The sequence below is a fragment of the Epinephelus moara genome, chromosome 8 (genome assembly GCF_006386435.1).
Source record: "Epinephelus moara isolate mb chromosome 8, YSFRI_EMoa_1.0, whole genome shotgun sequence".
Taxonomy (NCBI): domain Eukaryota; kingdom Metazoa; phylum Chordata; class Actinopteri; order Perciformes; family Serranidae; genus Epinephelus; species Epinephelus moara.
In genome coordinates this window covers 34,396,198-34,418,021 of record NC_065513.1, presented here as the reverse complement: position 1 = coordinate 34,418,021, position 21,824 = coordinate 34,396,198, and the positions used below count along the sequence as shown (strand labels likewise).

At 39.2% G+C, this 21,824-nt stretch overlaps 1 protein-coding gene across 2 annotated transcripts; it reads right to left on the bottom strand.

Annotated features, from left to right (window-relative positions):
- Nucleotides 1-2,644: 2,644 nt before the first annotated feature.
- On the bottom strand, nucleotides 2,645-21,052 carry LOC126394137 (long-chain-fatty-acid--CoA ligase ACSBG2-like). Of its 2 annotated transcripts, none has more exons than XM_050050781.1 (15): nucleotides 20,003-21,052; nucleotides 17,030-17,107; nucleotides 16,780-16,925; nucleotides 13,857-14,137; nucleotides 11,482-11,570; nucleotides 10,734-10,854; nucleotides 10,554-10,634; nucleotides 10,260-10,409; nucleotides 8,876-9,043; nucleotides 8,607-8,788; nucleotides 7,080-7,313; nucleotides 5,826-6,043; nucleotides 4,210-4,349; nucleotides 3,878-4,121; nucleotides 2,645-3,554 (listed from the first exon to the last, which is right to left on the bottom strand). In XM_050050781.1, exons 2-15 carry the CDS (start codon nucleotides 17,095-17,097, stop codon nucleotides 3,463-3,465), a joined length of 2,214 nt encoding a protein of 737 aa, XP_049906738.1. In that variant the 5' UTR covers nucleotides 17,098-17,107; nucleotides 20,003-21,052; the 3' UTR covers nucleotides 2,645-3,462. The 2 variants fall into 2 exon arrangements, with proteins under 2 accessions (XP_049906738.1, XP_049906737.1); XM_050050780.1 differs by having other exon boundaries at nucleotides 13,857-14,140; nucleotides 20,003-21,037.
- Nucleotides 21,053-21,824: the final 772 nt, after the last annotated feature.

The window sequence follows — 21,824 nt, the reverse complement described above, 5'->3', positions numbered from 1 at the left end:
TATGCCCGGTAGAAAATGATGAAACATTTAAAATTGGATTAAAGGTCAGGTAAAACAGGGCCAATTATGTGTCCGCCTCCTTGTGTTCAGTGACGCAGTGATGGGTGACGAGTTATGAGTGTGTTGATGTCCCAAATGTGTTCGACTTGATTTCAGTATAATCAGTGCACTCGGTCAGATGCCAAAGAGCCAATCGTGAGCATGCAGCCATTAGCCCAAACAGTTTAAATATTCAAACAACTTTGGAGGATAAGATGTTTCGATTTAATCTCATTACTGTCGACTGAACCAAAACAGTTTTAAGTGAAATGCCTTTGTAACTTTACTTTAAACACTGCTCTAGTAACACAACCAGTTGTCCAAGAATGCAATCTGATATGTTTGTGAGTGTAAAGGGAATTTTTCTAGGTGTTTCATCTTTCACAAAATGTACTCTTTGACTGACACCATGCAGTTTTTCTCAGTGTGATAGTGTACATTTCACCTGTATATGCACAAAGCAGACTTTTGCTCTTTATTTACACAATGTGCACAGCTGCTGTGAAACTGTATGTAAATCTGACAACCTAAATATCGACTTGGAACAGAAACGTAGCGGCACAAACCTCTATTACATTCAATACAACACAATCAGGAATCAATATGTTTTTCTACTTAGATTCAAACCTCTCTTGAACTTGTCACATTCAGGTCAGAAGATGTCTATGCATTTATCACCATGACATTTAGGTACAATCTGGCACATCTCCACAACAATGGGCCTCCACAGTTTCTGCTGAGCGACACCCACATCACCTTTGACCTACTTCAGCTTTTAAATGGTCTGTAGAGGAAGAGATTTGATCCCTATCAAAACAAACTTGACAGGAATGTTGTCTGGCATGCGGCACAGTCACAAGACGTTTTGGTGACAAGACAGAACTGCAGTATATGCCAAACAAATCAGCAAGAAATGAAATGCAATTAAAGTAAACAAATCAGAAATGAAAATAAATAAGGGCAAAGAGCTCAAGACCAACTGCACATAGTACACATTTAAGCTCTGTTCGATGATGTAGTTTATATATTTTGTCCATGTTTGCTTGTAGCTGTTGCCTGTGGCACTGTCACTGTACACCATCCCAAACTGACCCCTGTCAAACTTGATCCTTTGGGTAATGAGGTTATCAATGATAGAGAATGTGAAGATAGGTCACACTCTAGGGGATGGAGCTGTCATGTTCTGAGGACTGCGCTCTGTTACTCAGTCCAAATATAAGAGTGTCTGGGTATGTGAGTAGACGTAGTACATGTGCGTCTGTAATCCAGGATCTATGCTGTTCATCTTGATTAAGTTGTCCAAATACTGTTGCTTATCAGTGTAGCAGGCACAATAATACAGCGCGATCCTCTGAACAAAAAAATGTAACACAGTGTGACTTTAACATTACATTCTCGATAAATGAGTGAAGCCTGAGTAAAAACATTCATCACCCAGTTACTAACCTCTTAAACCCTCTAAAGATGAATAAAGCTGCCCAAATAATGTGAAAAGGTAACAGACATTACTTTTGAGAGAAGCATATGTGTGGTGCCTGAGTTTTATTCTATGTTTTTTCTTGCATTTTAAGTGTGTAATTTATGCTTAAGGGATTTATACTTGGGGATTTATCCTAGCTTCATATGAGCAGAGGAAATCTCTGCTCGTCCCAAGGCTAATTTATACAATGTCAAATGCCATAGGCTTGTGCTAATAACGCTTGCATGTTATATTTGTTTGGAAAACGTGTTAAGTATAAGACAGATGTTTTGTCGAAGAACCTTATGAGTTGTAATGGAACCGAATTATGTAATGTTTCCTTTGTTAAATGCTGCTGTTGTCCTTGGTTTTATATAAGAAACTAGCTAGCTAGCTGCTAGGCTAATTTATACAATGTAAAATGCCATAACGTTGTGCTAATAACATTAGCATGTTGTATTTGTGGGGGAAATGTGTCTAGATAAAGCACTTCACAGAAACCCCCCTTGAGGGTTGAAAAGGACCAAGTGTGAAAACACCCTAAATTGCCTGTAGGTGTGAATGTGAGAGTGAATTGTTGTCTGTCTCTATGTGTCAGCCCTGTCTGGCAACCTGCCCAGGGTGTACCCCGCCTCTCGCCCAATCAGCTAGGATAGGCCCCAGCCCCCAAGTGACCCCTAACAGAATAAACGTTTATGGGAAAATTAATAAAACAATTAGATGCAAACCTGACTGAAAAATGAATCACTAACAATTAGGTTGGTCACAACATTGTTCAAACTTTGACTTTTAAGATAAGCATAGATGCCTGCTCCTGAGGTTTCTACCCTTTTTTCCCATTAAAAGGTTTTTGGGGGGAGTTTTTTCTTATCTGCTGTGAGGGTCCAAAGAACAGAGGGATGTCGTTTGCTGTAAAGCCCTCTCAGGCAAACTGTGATTTGTGATATTGGGCTTTATAAATACAATCGAAATTGAATTGAATTTGCTTATTCCAGCTGTCTTTCTCTGTTTTGCGCCATGCTGCTTGATAATTTACAGCAAAACTGTAGCACAGCAGTAGCTCTCAGATCTCTCTTATCACTGTACACATCCAATACACAAGAAGGGATGAATGAAAATAAAAATTAAAAATAAAATAGCACACAATTTTGACAAATCACTCACTTTTTATTGACAGTCATGGAACATCGTTCAGAAAATAACCATTTCAATATTTGTCAAACTGTACATGGAGAAACACAAATTAAAATATAAGCTTTACAATTTGCACCTGTGATTAGAGAGATTACTAAACAACTGATATTGTTATTATAAAAATACTTATTCAGACATCACCTCCAGTCTTTAAGAGGGAATGTCTGCAGCTTTGCCAGATGAGGATTATCTCACAATGCAAGACTAGAAACTGGCAATTAATTCTGTAAAATCTTTAAATAGATATTGCTGCCTCAAAAAAAAACAAAAAAAAAACATACCGGCATGCTCATGACCAATAAAATGATTACTTACACCAGTGTGATAGTGTATAATTCACCTGTATGCCATATAGTAAATGGCAGGATTTTGGCTCTGATTTGTTTTATTTACAAAATGTGCACAGCTGCTGTGAAACCGTATGTACATTCAATTCAGCTAAAATATCAACTTGGAACAGTCAACAGAAACATATCAAAACATAGCAGCACAAACTTCTATTCCATTAAATACAACACATTTAGGAATAAAGATTTTTTCCCATTAAATTATAAATCTCTTTTACACTTTTAATATTCAGGTGAAAAAAAGATTGGAGATAGAGAAATAAAGCGCATCATTATTTTTCTTTAAATCTAAGTTTTCAGACCCAATCGGACCATAGATGAAGGGTTACGCATTAAACTTAAACATTTCTCTGTATGATGTCTGAGCACGTAAACATGCCTCAAACCTCTCTTCAGTATTGTCTCGTCTCTTTGCACAGCAGTCTATTGTTTTTTTGTTGCCTCTGCATACAGTGTGTCTATTTTCTCCTGGTACATCTTCACAACAATGGGTCGCCTCAGTTTCATGGTGGGTCCTGCACAGACAGGAAAAGCAGGTTAATTCAATTTAAATCTTAAGCTAAAGATTCAGTTTCTGCTGAGCGACACCCATGCAACATTTGATCCACTGCAGCTTTAAAAGATTTAAAGGGACAGATTTGATCTCTCTCAAACAAAACTTCATTGGAATGTTCTCTGGCATGCTGTACAGCCACAAAACATATCTGATGATGACATGACTTAGATTAAAAGCTGATTAAACTTGATTGACAGCAATAGTCAATAGTCCTGAAAAAACAGTGTCACATCGAGACCTTTGCTCCAGTTTTTAAACCAAGAGGAAGGAAATAAAACTCACCCAGTTCTCCTCCGCTGACAGAGAAGTCTCGCTCCAGTATGACCCACTTCTGGACCTTCTGGGCGTTGGATGTTGCTCTGGCATTAACGCGCTCCATGCCCTCCTGGATGGCTTTGTAGATAGCTGGCTCCTTATTGGCTATGATCTCCGACACCGTGGTCGCCTTGACATTGTGCTGCTGGCAGAAGCTCAAAGCCTCGGGGCTCAGCGTGTCTGTGGGCTCGCCATTGTCATCCACGACACACTGTGGAAACAGAGAGGCTCATTATTTTGCTTGTTTTTTTGTTTTTTTTAGCAGCTGTGACTGTGTGCAGGAATGGAGGTCTGGTTACTTTGAGAGTGAGGAACATGGAGAGGAACTTGAGTTTGTCTCCGAGCAGCATGGCATTGCTGATGATGGGCACCTCGGCCTTCACTGCGTCCTCGATGGGCACAGGAGGGATGTTCTCTCCACCGGCGGTGATGATCAGTTCTGTGCAAAAAAAAAAAAAACACAGTTAAGTTTCAAAAGTGTGTCACCTGTTTGACAATGTTCAGAGTCCAATGTTAAAATTTGCGTTACATTGCATTTTGTCTCATAAAGAACAACCTACAGTGGAAAAATATCCAGTTATCTATTTTCTAAACTATTTTCCCATGTTTTTGTGTCCAAGTGACAGATGGAGACAACAGTTTTTTAAATTGGTCCAGTATTGACAGAAACTACTACAGCCAGCAGCCATGAAACCGGCTGCAAAGCAATCCCTATGGGCAACCGTGCACCATCAAATTACGTCCATTAAAAGTGCTTGTTTTGCCACTGACCGGCTCAAATTGATGTTTAACTGGCAACATTACAGGAAGGATCCTACAGAGAAATGACATGTTTTTTCTTATCTTGATCCAATCAGTTTGTTATTGTGTGTAACCAGGCTTCGCTCAAGGAGAAGTCTCATTCTGAAATCTCACGAGAGGTGACTTGTTGCAGGAAAAACAACAGTGAAAACGTTAGTGTGAGGTGAGAAGAATGGTGTTTGAGCACTGGTTCCCAGCTGGTCCAGTCAGATTTGTTCTTAGTCATTAGCTCAAGGTCCACACAGTTTGAAATATTCAGCATCATACCTGCATTTGGCCATGTCGTCAAGCTAGTTGGCTGTCTTTGTCAAGTAGCTGTACATTATTCACTCACTCTACAGCAGGAAACAGCACTTCAAAATATAAACACTGTGCTGGAAATCCAATGTACTTAAAAATAACAATAACAAATTAACTCACAAACTTGACATGTTTGTGAGTCACTTGCAGTCCATTCAGAATAGACCCATGACCCACTTTTGGACCACGACCCACCAGTCGGGAGCCACAGTTGCCGACTGCAGCAGCCTCTCTTCATACTGAACCAATTTCAAAAATTGTTCTCTCCATTAGTCACTTTGACACAAAAACATGGAAAAATAAGGTCCAGGTTAAAATGGTGTAAATTTCCCCTCAAGACCAAATTCCTTTCACTACTAACTAATCTAAAAAGATGAAAAAAGGCCCAAAAAAGTTACAGTAAAGTTAGCAAGACTGCACATAAGATGCGGTAAAGTTGTGTTTTAGGATGAGTTTATATAAAAGGCTCACTTGCATGTGCCAAATTCTCACTGTAGAGTACTTTTACGTACTCAGTGAAGTACTCAGATCCTTTACTTATGTAAAAGCACCAACACCACAGTGTAAGAATACTGTAGTACAAATTTAAGTCCTGCATTCAAAAATATTACTAAAGTAAAGTAAAGTAGTATGTTCAGCAAAATGTACTAAAGTAACAAAAGCAAAAGTATTTGTTCTGCAGAAAAAAATGTGCCCTGTGATTAATATATTAATATATGACATTATTAGATTGGTAATACTGCTGGATTAATGTGTAAATGGTGGCTTAAGCAGTGTATTCATGTGGTTTCCAACCAATGAGACCACAGCTTACCCTTGATCCTTCCTGTAATGTACAGAAAGTCGTTCTGGTCATGTCTTCCCAGATCTCCAGAGTGCAGCCAGCCGTCCTGGTCGAGAGCCTCCGCTGTTTTTTCCGGCATGTTCAGGTAGCCCATAAAGACGTGCCGACCCCAGAAACAAATCTCTCCACTCCCGTGCTCATCTGGGTTCTCCAGCTTCGTCTTGCAGCCTGCCATCAACTTTCCACAGCTGGAGAGACAAATCATAAGTCAACAACGTGCTCACTTAGACCTGACGTGACCAAAAGTTGCACTGCAACTGCACCCCCAGAGTTTAGTACATAAAAAGGACATAATGTCAGTGAACTATGAGAAACATTTCTAGGTAAAAATATACAAACCTGGATGATTTGTGATTATTTAAACCAGTGGTTCCCAACTTTTTGGGGTGTGTGGCCTTTTAAAACAAATTAATGTCTTCAGAAAAGTTATAATTATAATAACTTTACTTATATACCACCGTTCGTGCAAGACGCAGCCCAAATTGCTTTACAACACAGGATTAAAAGAACAAAACTTGAACAAACATATCCCATATACTGCCGCAAAATGTTGCACACTGTTGTGAGGAGACCTCACAAACGAATGCAAGGTTTTCACATCCCTTGCACCAGTTATTAGAGATGGGATACTACTTTTTCATTCAGGATTAAATCTATTATAATATTGGCAAGTGCAACTTTTAAAACACTACTCCATCGATTTAGTATAGTCGTAGTTAAGTTGAACTATTTAAAAAAAAAAGTATTAACAGCCTTAATTACCCATAACGCAATGTAAGCACCAACAATTAGGTGATAGATTTGGATGGGACTCTTTAAAAACTTAATGTCACCTGGATGGGCGTGTTTTTGCATAACGCACCAGTGCACACTTCTGTGAGCTCCGTGACCATCTTGGCCTGTGCTCTGAGTGCAGGTTTACACTTAATATGATCACCTGCATGCACCTTTGTAAGAATGTAAATCAAAAATTACATAAACATAAATTATTTTGGTTTGATGAAAATGAGAAGTTGGACTAAGTGGCAAAGTATAAGCTTAAAATACAGTCTTCAGCTACATGTGACACTGACTCAAGTGACCACTTGTAAACAGACGTGTAAAATCTTTGAAGTTCCCCTTTAGGTCAAATCACAAACAGTTTGTCACAGCACCATGTAGTATTCACATCCATATTAACAACACACTTTAGTCACAGCTAACGTGTAATGCTCTGCTGCTGACCTTGTGATGCGGTAATTGTCATTTTGGGAGATGGTGTGAGGGCCGGTGCTTTCACTCATGCCGTATAGCTCCAGCAAAGGGATGTTCAGGCTCATGAAGTACTCCAGAGTGTCTTTGGTGATGGGGGCAGCTCCTGTGAAGCAGAACTTGCAGCGGTCTAAACCCAACGCAGCACGGACCTTCTTGAAGACCAGATTATTGGCCAGCATGAAGCCCCACGGCACCTGATTCTCCCTGTGACCCAAAAGATAAAGTAAAATTTACTTAAGAACATGGTCAGAAGGGATATATTTTACTCCACTACATTTATCTGACAGCTTTAGTTCCGTTACATATCAAAATTTTACAAACAAAATGTGATCAATTTATAAAATATGATACTGTGCTATAGATTAAACTATCCAGTAGAAATTAAAACAAATTTAACACAACATTTAAATGCTGCTCACATGCTGAAAATCCATTAATAACATTCCAATGATATGATATAGTGATATTACTCTCCCCAACAAGTAATTTTACTTAAATACTTTAGTCTGTTTACGTTGGTAAAATCTTGAAAATAAGACTTTTGCTTGTAATTGATTAGTTAGTAGTTAAAGCTGGGGTAGGCAGTATAATTTTGGCCTTACTGGGAAAAACTAAACTTAGAGCCAAGAGAAGGTGCAGAAGTCCAGTGTTCTCTCAGACCACTTAAATTACAATATGCTCAGTTTTCAGGTTTTGGAGAGCCTTGAATCACATTGTGTCCTCTGCCTCACTCCCTGCTGCTACAGACCATCTAGCTGGGAGGAGAGCGGGCAGCAGCTCCGGAGACAGACTCTTATCAGCAACCGTAGCATCCTGTATCCAGCCAGCGCAAACCCCAGCTCCTGTTGGAGCGGACAGCCCCAACTCTCCAACAGATCAGCAAACATTCTTCTCTTGTTACAAAGGTAAGACCCAGCACTGCTGCTGACCACCAGCCCGCAGTGACACCTGGTGCCGGGGGGGGTTTGGGCTGGCCGAATTTGAGCCACTACAGCTGCCAACCAAAGGTCCGTCTCCCAAGCTGCTGCCCACTCTCCTCCCATGGAAGCAGTGCACGGCAGCAGGGAGCGAGGCAGAGGGAACGTGGGATGGCTAGCTTACTAATTCTTGCTTCATTTGTGGTCTGATAAACAGAGACAGCAAGGCAAATAGGGGCTGAGTGAAAGAGCTGTGTGTAAATAAGATCAAATAAATCCATGTATGGGAAACACTGGGTGACTGTATGAAGTGCGTGCATATACCCAAGGTCATCTGGTGGGAGGGGCTTAGGACAGAGAGAGGAGAGCTGCAGGAGGAGGGTGTATTTTCAAATTCTGCCGGGTTTTTCTTATTCCGGATATCTACCCACCCCAGCTTTAAGTAAAAGTACATCCTTCACCACTGCAGCGTGGTGCCTTAAAAAAACTTAAGCAGTCATTCAGTGAAAACGTGTACCACGCACAAATAAATGATGTGTTCTTGCTGAATTCTAACAAAGGATCCTTGCTGTTGTCTCACCCGTTCATGACACTGTAGTTGTACTGCAGGCCTATGGACTTGGCCCAGTCCCCCACTGATCTCTTCATTGGGGATGCCTTTGCAGCCATAGCTTTCATCTTGTCCTGCATCTTCTCCCACACACGAGGAACCCCCATAAAACAAGTTGGACGAGCCTCTTTCATTGTGTTTACTAAGGAGCCCTGGAAAAAGTTAATATAAGGGATTATAATCAAAATTGGAAACTTTCATTAAATATTATATGCATATACTACAGTAGGCATTCTTACCTTGAGGGCATCTGGTTCTGCAAAGTAGGTGGTAATGCCATAACTAACGCCCATCCATATGTCGCAGAGCTGGGCCGCCACGTGACTGAGCGGCAGGTAACTGACCACCACCTCCTCAGCGTACCTGACATCTACAAAAGCAGCTGCAGTACGGCTCGTCCATGTCAGCTGCACATTAAAAAAAATGGGAGAGGAGTCATGCGACAGTTTTCCTATTAAAATGTTTCTCTTGATTATTTTTACTAAATAGCAAACAAACTGCTCACACAGACTCACCCACAACACACACACCAACTTCTGCATCAGCCCACATCCGCCACACACATGCAAGGATTAAAACGGAGCAGAAAATGTGCCAGATCCTATAAAACGTTTCGGTTGAGCCTGTAGTAGTAGTATGGTTTAGCTGTTTGAGTTTGAGGTGGTTCTTTACATCCACCAGCCAGCGTTCATGAAAGGGTGGTACAGTCTCTTTTTTTTTTTTTTTTTTTTTCTTTACATTTGAAGAGAATCAGTCGTCGACTTGTGTAGAGGAGGCCACGGCTGTTGCTTGGTTAGCTGTGATCTTTAAGTCATCAGGGCCGACCCAAATATGGCAGTGAAAGGGTTGGGAAAAATAAATGTGCCTCAAATATATTTTTCTAAAAGACCCTCTTTAGGGAGGGAGGAGCTTTGTGGTAAAAGCATCTGGTATGGGTGCCACCTGCCTGATAGTACTTAGAATATATATTGTAGCAGTTTCTGGAGTTCCACAGGGCTCCATGTTGGATCCTCCTCTTCTTTTCATTTACAAAAATAAACACTTAATTGGATGATGTTAAAATGTTGTAATATCTCCCAGTATTCTGATGGAAAATTTGATTCCTACCATGAATCTTAATATTGATAAAGGCCTGCAGTAAACTGTGCTTTTAAAAAAGTACACATTTTTTCAACTCTGTGTACATGTTTTTGACTATTTTACTACTGTTACAACTTTTACATACATGTCTAGGGGTGTTTGGAAAATACTGATGTTGATGGTAACTGATATTTAAAAGTGGTGTTAATAATGCACATATGATAATATCGTGTAAATGATCCAGCTCCTCTTCAATCATTTCCATTTCATTCCATTCTCGCTTCGTCTCCCTCCCCCAACGCCATCTGTTCGCCTTTGCACTATCTATTAGGTGTAATTGCTCTTTTTGTATGATTCTGTGCAGTTGCGGTTACAGACTCTCTCTTCACCACCCTACTTTTGACTTTTTTATAAACTAAATGCTTGTTTGGAAAAATATCAGATTAACTGATAATGAAAACAACATTCAGTTGCAGCCCTGTGTCATTTGTGTGATAAATATAAAAGCTAAGAAAAGAAAAATCTCTAGTCTGGATAACTCACGTTGTCATGGCTCAACATGACTCCTTTAGGGTTGCCAGTGGTTCCAGAGGTATAGATGAGAGTGCAGCACTCGTTGGCCCGAAGACTGTCAATAACAGCATTCAGCTCTGCATCCGGGATGTCCTCTCCCAGCTTCATGAACTCTGCCCACTACACAAATACAGAGATTGTGGTAAAATAAAAAAGTGTATCTCAGTAAGCATCAGCATCAGATAGTACTGTGTGTACAGTATCACATTCTTTATAACCATATGACTTATCTGTTTCATCAGTATGTTTGCTGAGTGAACGTACTGAATACAGGAACGGTGCTTTCTGGTGCGGCTCGCCTTTGTACTGGACGATGGCTTTCAGATGAGGTAGCTGATCTTTAATCTGTTGGAAAAGACAAATTTAACTAAGAAATGTAGGGCCAGATTTTTTTCTTTCTTTGCAAACTGTTATTGCAGGCACTTTAATAACCAATAAACCGACCTGCAGGATTTTGTCCAGCTGTTTCTTGTCCTCCACCACCATGACGTTGGCCTCACAGCTGTCAGCCACATAGCGACAAGCTTCAGGTGAGTTGGTGGTGTAAATTCCGGTTGCCAGACCCCTATGGCACAAATCAGATATAGGAGAAAGCTTTGTTGAATGCACACATTTCATTGCATGTATATTTTTAATCTTATTTTAACCACACAAGCCTAGCTAAATCTATTTTTCAAGGACGTCCAGGCCAAAATAGGTATTATTGACAATGAGTTAAGACATGCCACAATATTCAAATTAACCAAAACGTGATCATCAAATCATAAATAAGGTTTCTTACACAATTATACAAAGGATTTTATCCTAGGAACAACCTAAATGGCGTTTTAAAACAATCCAAGAGCTGTCAACCAAACTAAAACAGCTCATGAAAAATGTAAAATACCCCAAAACGTTGACAGTCCGAAGTTAAAACACAATTTCTGCATTAATGATTTAATTCTAGACTTTTGTTTTACTGGATATCTCATCTACAGCAGAAATTGGAGTTGCATCCTCACTTCACAGTAAATGTAAGTCTTTGAATTGGTGCATAAACTACAACCCAAACAGGTACGAGCAGGGACACAGAGATGTGTCGATAAGCGTGGACAGAGATAAATGTACAGTGCCAGGTGAAAACAATACTGAGACATCCCAACATGGTCTACATGGAATTCTATTAGCTTCACTTCCTTAAACGTGATCTTACCCAGCAAAGATGCAGCCAATATCTGCGATGAACCACTCGGGGGAGTTAAATCCCAGAATCCCCACACCACGGTAACGCTCCAGCCCCAACTGAAAGAGGACAAGTTTATTTATTTATTAATTTGTTTTAAAGAGCATGTATCTTTAATGACACAGCACCTCCATTACTCTTGACCTACATCTTGTTTCAAGAGCCACTCCATCTCATAGGATATGAACATGTCCATGAAACAGGAGACGAAACACAAGCTGTGAATTTCACACGCCCAGGTGTTCATTTTCAGCAGCTCTTTCTCACACCACGTAGAATACAGTGAGACAGGGAGGACAATCTGAGGTACTGTTTACAAAACAGGTGCAAACAGGAATTTGAAGTTTTGTGAGGCCTGTCGTTCCTCAAATAAAGTTCATGTGCATCTCACACCAATGCCTCTACTGAATCAACAAACCTCTGTTACAGTAGTTCACCTTATAACTCTCTAACAGCTTATAACTTGAAATGTTTATATGTCACTTCATATAATTTTACTTACTTGTCGCTTTATCTTTATGTATCTCGATTCACCTTTGTATACTTTTATGCGCTCGTCACTTAACCTTTATATATTCATTTGACCTTTATATACTTTTACTAACTTGTCATTTTACTTTTATAAATGTAACTTTACCTTTATCTAAGTTTACTTATTTGTCACTTTACCTTTCAATACTTGTACGTTCTTATTTTAACTTGCACTATTTTATGTCATAGATTCTGATTTTGTTTTTCTCTCATGTAATTAGCATTGCTGGAGACATGCATTTGAAACATTTTCATTGACAACTACTGCTTCTATAATTGTACATTTGATAATAAATAACCTGAAACTATAAATGTAGAATATCGCATATGGTGCACACAGGTGTAAGAGCTAATGTAGTGAAAATGTTCAGTGTTTTGGCTTCAGCGCACTTGATTTGAATGAAAGAGTGACTGACTTTTAACTTTAAGGGTGTTTGAGGGTCTTTACATCTGCATTAGGTGTAGACTTTGTTGCATGTTTTCATCCCTGCTCCTCCAGTTTTAGGAGAACAATGATCCTGAACATACAAACACAACTAAGACAGGATATTTATTTGCTGAAGACAAGTCGTCTCTGAAGCAAGAAAGCAATGAAGATGACTGCAGTAAAAGTCTAGGAGAATATCATCGTTAAAGATGATCAAGTGTCTGTCTTTGGGTCATATCATTAAATATGATTTAGCTCCTTTAAAACTTTGAGTGTGTTAATGTGTTAAATACAATGAATTAATTTAACCTGGCTAGTTTCTGTTCCTACAGTTTGTATAAAAAAGGCTACAGTTCCTATATTGTTGACCCAAAGCAGAAGTAACCAATGCTAAGTTAAAGCTTAAGGCCAACTTAACACAGTTAGTAATATTAAAAAGCCTTTATTTTAATCGGGCATGTCAGAGATTAAAATATATACGACCAAATGCCAAAAGCGCCGACCGGTTTCGACCAACAGGTCTTCTTCAGGGTGTGGCAGAAAAATTACCATTTTTAGGGGGTGGCCACACCCCGAAGAAGAGGTGTTGGTCAAAACCGGTCGGCGTTTTTGGCATTTGGGCATATATATTTTAATCTCTGACATGCCCGATTAAAATAAAGGCTTTTTAATATTATTCCTTGTCTCGGTGCGTAGTGTGCCTGAAGAAAGCCCGAGTGGCTTACGCCTCTTTTGAACAGTTAATATTCAACTTCAAGAGCACCTCGCGTTTACCTGGAGTCTACCTGAGAGCAGCCGGTAATTTTTGTTCTTTTTAACACAGTTAGTGTCTCATTCAAAATACAGTGTGCTCGAGTAGAGAGCAAACATACCGAAAAATGTGTTCTGATCGTACTGTTGTAATAGTTTTCACAGTTTATGCAGAACCAGTGGTTAAATGTGACCGAGTACATTTCTATTTTGCTTCTTTGTACTTCTACTACATTTCAGAGGCAAGTATTGTACTTTTGACTCCATTAGATTTATTTTAACCCTTTAGTTAATTTGCAGATTCAGATTATTAGCACAAAAGATAAATCAACTCATGATATATTATTATAGATTAAACTACCTAGCAGCATATAAGTAATTAAAACTCACTCCATCTTTACCAGCTGCAATATTAAAATGCTGAACACATTAATGCATCATTAAGTAATCCAATAATGCAACATGCATTATTCTGTAATGGGACATTCTGCGTGGTTTTTGTGCTTAAACTGCATTTTGATGCCAATACTTTTGCACTTTTAAGTATTTTTACAGTGTAATATCGGAGCTTAAAGTAAAAGATGTGAGTACTTTTTGCAGCACTGTGCAGAACAAGTCAATTAGCAAACAAACAAACCTTAAGGAAGCTTTTAGCTGCTGCCCGGCACTGCTCATAGTACTGCCTCCATGACACCTTCACCCACTGACCCTCTTTCTTGAAAGCCAAGGCTGGATGATCCCCACATTTCTCTGCCGTCTCCAGGAACCGCTGATGGACTGTCACTGGAGTCTCTGAGGTTGGACCCGAGCCCTCCATCCTCAGCCTGACTGCCTTGTCTCTGCTGCTGCTCCATAGCTCATCAGCTGGTGCAAGAGGTGCCAGCGCATTCGACGCCTGCAGGGGAACTGCCTTGGGCTCTTCTTCATAGGGACAACAGGGACAGCCGTATTTACCCGCCATTAATGAAAGTCAGAAGACACCCACACCACACAGAGACACAGCAAGTTTTAGAGATAGAACCAGGTGTGTGAGAGGACTGCAGAAATCTCTGGACTACCCCTGTGGGTTCGTGACACCTGGTGTGTCAGGGCAACATGATTTGTAGGTTGTGCAGTGAGCAGGTGGGAGGAGCCAATACTGTTACCTGAGACAAAACAGGAATGTCTGTGACTACCTACCAATCAGGTTTGGTTAGAGGAACTAATATGGTTTCAGTGCAGTAGAGTAGATGAAAGCTTCTGAGGACAGAGACACAATAATGGTGTGTTTGTTTTGCACAAATGTGCTGCTCTAATTCCCTCCTGTTATTTGCTTTGCTTTTTTTTTTATCATACGTAACATTATATTCTTTTCCTCTGTCTTCTTATTCCTGAATCTTACCAAAACTCTACAGTAGGATGGTACTGATTTTTTGCTCTTCTGCAAAAAGCGAAAAATCTGTTCTATCTTTCTGTCAGCTTCTCACAAACAAACTTGAGCCCCCAAGCATTTAATCTACTGTTACAGCTCTTTGACCTCAGATGCAGTTTCTTCCGTGAGGCATGTGTGGCCGCGAGCACTCCACTTAAAGGTGAAGGTCTAATTTCCAAACTTCAGTCTGGCTTTAACAATTTCACAACACGACAGCTATTTTCACAAAGGTCACACATTTCTGCCAAACTGCTGACCATTTTGGTGCATCATTTGATACGGTGACTCAGGTGGTTTTTACTCAACAGCCTCTTTACTGCATCTAAAAATGCCCACAAGGTTCTCAAACACACTGTTAGACTGTTTCAGATCACTTTCCTTCTTAATGTGTTATCAATTTTATCTTCCTCCATTATGAAACCCAATATAATTCCTATATCACCCACAAGCATGTTGCTTATATGACACACAGAAATATTTCCCTTTCAATTTCAGTGACTCAAATCGCTATGACTGTTTGCTCTATCTGAACATCAGACATACAGCTGTAATCGATGGGCGTTCACTGATTCCACCTTAAGGATAGAAAGGTTGCGCAATATTATTTTTGGGAGTCATTTAAGGCTACAACACATCGGCACCTCCTCCAGAATGCTGCTGGAGGGATTGCTTTGGCACTAAACCAATAATCAGTCATCACTTTGTGCTTCCCCACACTGGTTTCCTGACAGTTTTAAGTGGATTTTCAAAAGCGACTGATTGTTTTAAAGGCGAAGAATGCTGACAACTCTTTTGAAATAATAATTAAACCTGCTGTCAACGAGAAAGCTGCTCTTTTCTGCTTCAAGTTCAAAGTTCAAAGGAAACTTGAGGGATTTTAAAACCTTTAAAACCTTGCTTTATTTAAAAAAATATACATGTAATCTATCTATTTTTTAATGTGATGTACTTTATCATTGCAAAGAGCTTCCCAAATGTTCTTTTTGTTGTTATTTCACAGCCCTTTCTCACAAGTTGCATTCAGGGGCGGAGCTGTGGGGGTTTCTGGGGCCTTAAATCTAGTAACATTTGACAATTTTTGCCTCTTCTTAGGTGGCAAGAGTGAAAATTCATTGTCCTCAACATTTGCTGTGTTACAGTTTCAGAGTGATGAAGACAGTCTGGGAAAAATTAAATAGAAAACACTCTGAAGTCGTCGAAATCTGTGGCATGGGCAGTGACTTGCGGCATTAGAAACTGACAAAAAAAAGGCATCCTTTAATGCGGCATGACACGTGGCTGGTTGCCGTTATAGTTTAATGGCTCCTGGTGGTGTCAGCGGGAAATGCAGTGGGGCAAGGACGAAACTTAAGGTGGCGAAAGTCTGAGTAGGGTGGGCCAGAGGGGTGTTGGATGTGTCAAACAAACACCGACTTTTCACTTGAGAGAGCAGTGTTCGCGTCCCATAAGATTCTTAAGCCAAACCCTGTTCTTTTTTCCTAAACCCAACCATGTGAGTTTGTTGTTGAAGGAAAAAACATAAATTTGCGGTGCTGACATAGTGCCTTTATTTTGAAAGAGACTGTATGTAAATGTTAAATTTCCTGTGAAAACAGAAGTGTATTTTGAAAGAGGATAATGCATGTGACCGGCAGAACTTGACACAGTGTCCCAGAACATCAACAACCAACGCATCTAGGATACCCTGCACGTCGTATGAGGATGTCCACGACAAAATATCAATAAGTGACGAGGTCGGAGTGAGAATGTGTTGTAAAAAACTTTCAAGTGAAGCATGACCCTGAAACAGCCCCGAATGTTTACAATGTCTGGCTCCGCCCCCTGGTTTTATATGTTTTTACATGTAAAAACAAAGAGTGATGCTGCCTTCTTAGACATGATTTAAATAGTTTTTAAAGGTCTTTAAAGGTAAAACTAATCAAAGAATTTCACAATAAAAGACAAAGGCAGAAAAAAGAAACAGAATTTGTGGAGCAGCTACGTTCTTTTTTCTTATTTCTTGTCTTGTTAATCTCACTCAGATTTGTCTTGGAGCCTTTGAGAACCACTCTGCTCTACAATCAGCAGCCCAACAGTATGAATGTTATTAGAATTTTTCATTTTTGAGGTGCTTTTTGTTTTTCTTTTTCAGATTAGTGTCTACACTTACCTAGTGAAAGTCTGTCAGTGGCTTCCTCCAGCTCAGACGTTGAGCTGAGCTCAGCTTTAGTTGCGTGGCCGTTGAGGATAAGAGGGGAGTGGTGGTTGTTTAAGTTTGTGGAGTCTGACAGAGTCTGTTCCTTTTGGGTCGAGATGCTGTGGAAAAAAATACATTTTTAGATACACAGTTTGAAGTAAAAAAGTCCTAAGTGGATCAAATCTACATGATAATAAAGATGTGTTGGATCATGTGTCAATACCTCTCATCTGTAACATCCAGGACTGCAACACCACCATTGCTTTTAACCGAATCCTCTTGTTCACTCATCTTGTATTTGCTGGAATAACAGAGAAAATTATCTTAAATGGACGCAAAGTAAAATCTGGCCCTTCCTTCAGTGAGGACCCTCCATGCAGATAAGACTATCTATTATGAAACAGCAGCAGCGCTCTCTCGTCATTTATACAAGACTGACATTCACCAAAGTCATTGCAACAGGTCAGAGCCTGTGCAATCACTACATGTCGAAACTTTTCATATTGTGCCAGACAACATTTCAGGACATCAGCACGTATTCACTATTGAAACCCTTTCACCTTAATAATCACACTCAGAAGCCCAATGCACTCTATCAGGTCAGTTATTAATGGTTAAGTGACGAACCAAGGTTTAAAGTGTCACATGAAATGTAAATATTGTCAAACACACAAGATCATCATCATCGAGGGCTTCCTCCGCTCTCCTGTGTACAGTGCGTACTATAGAGAGTGAGGTAATGCCATCTAGTGTGCAAATGATTCAACTGCTGTGTATTATGGTCACAAGATGTACCTTCAAATGATGACAGTGCCTAAAGTAACCAATCAGTTCACCATATCTGTAGAGATAAGAGTTAAAAACAAATAGGCAGTGGTGGAAGAGGTACTCATACCTTTAACTTAAGTAAAACTAGTAGTACTGCACTCACCAGTAGTGGATGACGTATCTGAAGGCCATACTTGAGTAAAAGTACAGATTTTATTGCCAGGAAAATGACTTTGGTTGAAGTTAAGGTCAGTAAAAGTCTTTAAGTATCTGATATTTACCGTACTTCAGTGTCAAATGTAATTTTATGATGAACAAAATGTACTTAAGTAGAAAAAGTACAAGTACAATTTTGTTAATTTTAAAAAAAGTTATTTCTTTGTAACATGTACACTATCCTAAAAATGGAGCGTATATAAAACAAGGTCTTTGAGTTTTTCCTTCTCTCTCATTCCTCGGCAAAGTTTATATTTGATACTCACAAAAAGCAGATTTTGAGCTTTTTCATTTTATTTCTCAAACATTATTATCGTTATCATTTGTCCGTCCATCCGTCCCTTCCTTCCTCCCTACCGTCCCTATTTTGTTGTAAGTAACTAAGATGCTGAGGCAAAATGTCTCGGAGTAAAAGTATACATTTTATTAAAAATTTAGTGGGGTAAGAGTGGACGGTCACAGAAATATATCTCCCAAAAAATACCTAAGCACTGTAACAAGTATTATTACTTTTATTACATTACACCACTGGGCAGATTACTCGCTGTCATACAGTTATATTGTTACATATATATCATATTATTGCACTCTAAGCGGTACGGCCATTAGACAAGCTCCACATTATAAATACTTGGGCATCTAGATTGATGACAAATTCATCTTCAAGCCACGAAATAAGTACAAATTAAACTTTTTATACAGAAACCAGTCCTATCTTGTAGAAAGAAGATTGTGGAAGCAATCTTTCCGTCAGTGCTAGACTATAGTGATCGCCATGTGGCAGCCTCCACTCTCATCCCCCTAACTGCTGTCTACCATTCAGCCCTTGGATTATAACTGGAGACAGTTATAGCTCTCATTATTGTTTTCTTTATCAAAAAGTGGGTTCGCCTTCTCTTTCTATTAGAAGAGACTAGCATTTGTTTTTGTTTATTCATAAAGGACTTCTTCAAAAATTGCCCTCATATTTGACGTCACGTTCACACGTGTGTCGTTATCTATGTACTCAGGTCTCTCCTGAAAATGAGATATCGATCTCAACGAGTTACCTAACTAAATAAAGGTTTATACTGATATATTGTATTTCATATTATATATCTACTGATGCTTTAAGCAGCATTTTAATAATGCAGCTGGTGCAGGTGGAGCACATTTTAACTTCTTTATATGCTGTTAGATTGTTTAATCTATAGGACAATATCAAGTTTTGTTTGTAAAATCTGTAAGTAACACCAGCTGTCAGAGAAATGTAGTGAAAGTACAATATTTCTCTCTGCCACATAGTTGAGTAGATGTACAAAGGAGCATAGCATTGAAACGTGAGTAAATGTATCTCAATATTGTACTGAAATACACTTAAGAAAAATCTACTTAGTTACTTTCCATGACTGAAAATAAGTGCCATGTTTCCTGACATGTCTCAAGACACATTTGTAATACAATGGTGTCAGATAAAGATCTGTGGACCCAGCACACTCTCAGTCTGACCTCCAGTTATTAAGATAAAATTTTTCAGGACCAAAGTTCATACGACTTACAACACTACAGTGTGGCAACCTGAAGTCTTTGCTCTCGATTATGCAAATATCAATGAAAGTGCCCTGTAAAGCAAAGCATGAAAAGAAGATTCAAGACTTGGATTTGTACATTACCCAGAGAGCAGATGTTACCTTTTGAGAAATTAAATTGAATCTTATAGTAAAAAATGATTAATAGAAGTCGTACAGTCCCATCTGAAAAACTGAAAATCCACAGACGTTACAGATCTCGGTTTATAAAGGTGACATCCCGGAGAGCTCATGCTTGTAGCTGTTTGTAAAAGATCAGGAGAAGACAGCTCATGCTTGTAGCTGTTTATTTAAGGCCAGTCATTGTGGATGGCGAGGTTTAATGACTTTGTTGACTAAACAAAAAAAGCCAAGGAGTCTGCTCACATCAGATGGCTATTTCTATCTCTTAGTCATGTATTTGTCTCAAACGTACATTCCCTGAAGGCTGGCGTGTTCAGTTTGCTTCTGTCAACAAGATTACAGTCTCATTTTCTCTGCCTTAAAATCTCAAAATGAAATCGTCAAAGTCGTTTACTGTGAAATTAAAAAGCAGCTGAAGCAGAAAAACAGCTGTCAAAGATGTGGAAATACTCAAGCAGTCGCCATAGCAAGTTACAACAAAAGCCTTTCCACACACTGTAACATCAGAAAGCTTTTCCTACCTTGTTCTGAGACGGAGCTGATTGACAGTAGTCGTCAGGTGCAGGACAGACCTGGATCAACCTTCACCCGGCGCAGGTGCTTGACTTTTGCTCGCCTATAGGTGACTTGTGTGAATGTATACCGACTTCCCCTGTGCTCACGCCTGACGTCCAGAGCTTTACAGACTTGCGCAACCCCGAGGTTGTGTCGACCAGTTAAAGATCCACCAACAAACTTGACCAAAGGTTATGGCTCCTGGAGGTGAAGAAGACCTGGAACCTGATACACAAACAGTCTGCAGCGGAGCCTGTTGTGGTTGTATCAACAAAAGCTGACTACCTGTTGGTGTTGGTGACGGTCCAAAACATTTAAAGCTCGAGCAGGTGTGTGGGGTTGTTATTGAGACTTTTATCATCCCAAATCGACTGAATGAAGACAAGTCATTATCAGATAGGCATGAGGAGACATGTCAGGGGAAATAATGATAAAGCTAGATAAGTTCTCTCAGGTTTAGGAGGATAGATGAGACTTTGGACCATAAAAAGAGTTATTCAACAGCTGAACTAAACTTGTGAAACTCTTTTTCTACAAGATTGGCACATCAAGATGGACATGTCAAAATGATGGCAGTGTGTGCTGTAATGCACAAAATATACACCTTTGGTAGACTCAATTTTCTTAAAAACTCATTTAATAATTCCACTTCTCTTTCTACGTCTAATTATTTGTGATATGTATAAAGTGCATGAGGGAAATCAGTAAGAAACAATGATTTCTACTTGATTGAAGCAGTTTAAAATGTCGTTTTGCGTGTCAGCACAGGCCTTGTTTCCTTTTTTTCTGCTGACCTGTGTGTTTCTATTTGTCTGAGCGCTGCATTCAAGGAGACGAACCTTGTTTAATAAGTAAATATAGAGGAAAGTTCAGCCCCCTCCCCCCGGGTTCTCAAACGAACTACAGTTACCTTCTCACGGGCACCGAGGTCACTGTATCGTACCACCCAGTCACACCACATCTGTCCAAACTCCGACCCTCACTGCTACTATCTGGGTACATGCCATCTGTGAAGGTGGTGAATGAATAGTGCAGGGATTAATGAGTGCCTGACATGCGTAGAGGAGGTCATAGGAAACCAAACAACACACACTGACATTTGAGATGTAGTGAAGGTAACATTATATAATATGTTTTAAACAGGGTTATCTTGATACTAAAATACATAGTTTAAATGATGATAAAACTATCAGAAATAAGGAACTCCCTAGGGGAAAATGCATGACCCTCCATCCACCATGAATTATTTATAAGATTTTTAAAATGTACCCTTTGACATCTAAAAGTTAAAAGTTGAAGATGGATGAAGTTGAAAAAAGCTTTGGTTTTTCACTGAGTTAAGATTATTCTATGATATCATAACTTGTCTTGCTTTTCTTGTATTTCCTGCAAGGATGAGGTGTTCATTGTTGTACAATTACATATTGTACCTGACGCATACGTACATGTATGTATGAACAGTGTGTGTGTATATCTATATATGCATTATGACTGTTGTAATTTATATTTAAGTTTGTTTGTGATGCATATTTTTAGTCACCATTTGTTTAATGTTAAAATAAATAATTTTAAAAAGCAATTTTTAATTTATAATTTTACAAAATACTGGGATATCATTCAGTAGAGCAGGATTTAAAAAATGTATCTTGAAAAAATATAAATATTTAATAACACAGGAGTATTATTTCTCTAAATAAAAAGTGCATTCCACAAGTTATTTTATATACAAATATATTATTTTATGTGTTTAGTATGTGTGTAAATGTTTACATTTTTATTCAGTTTGTC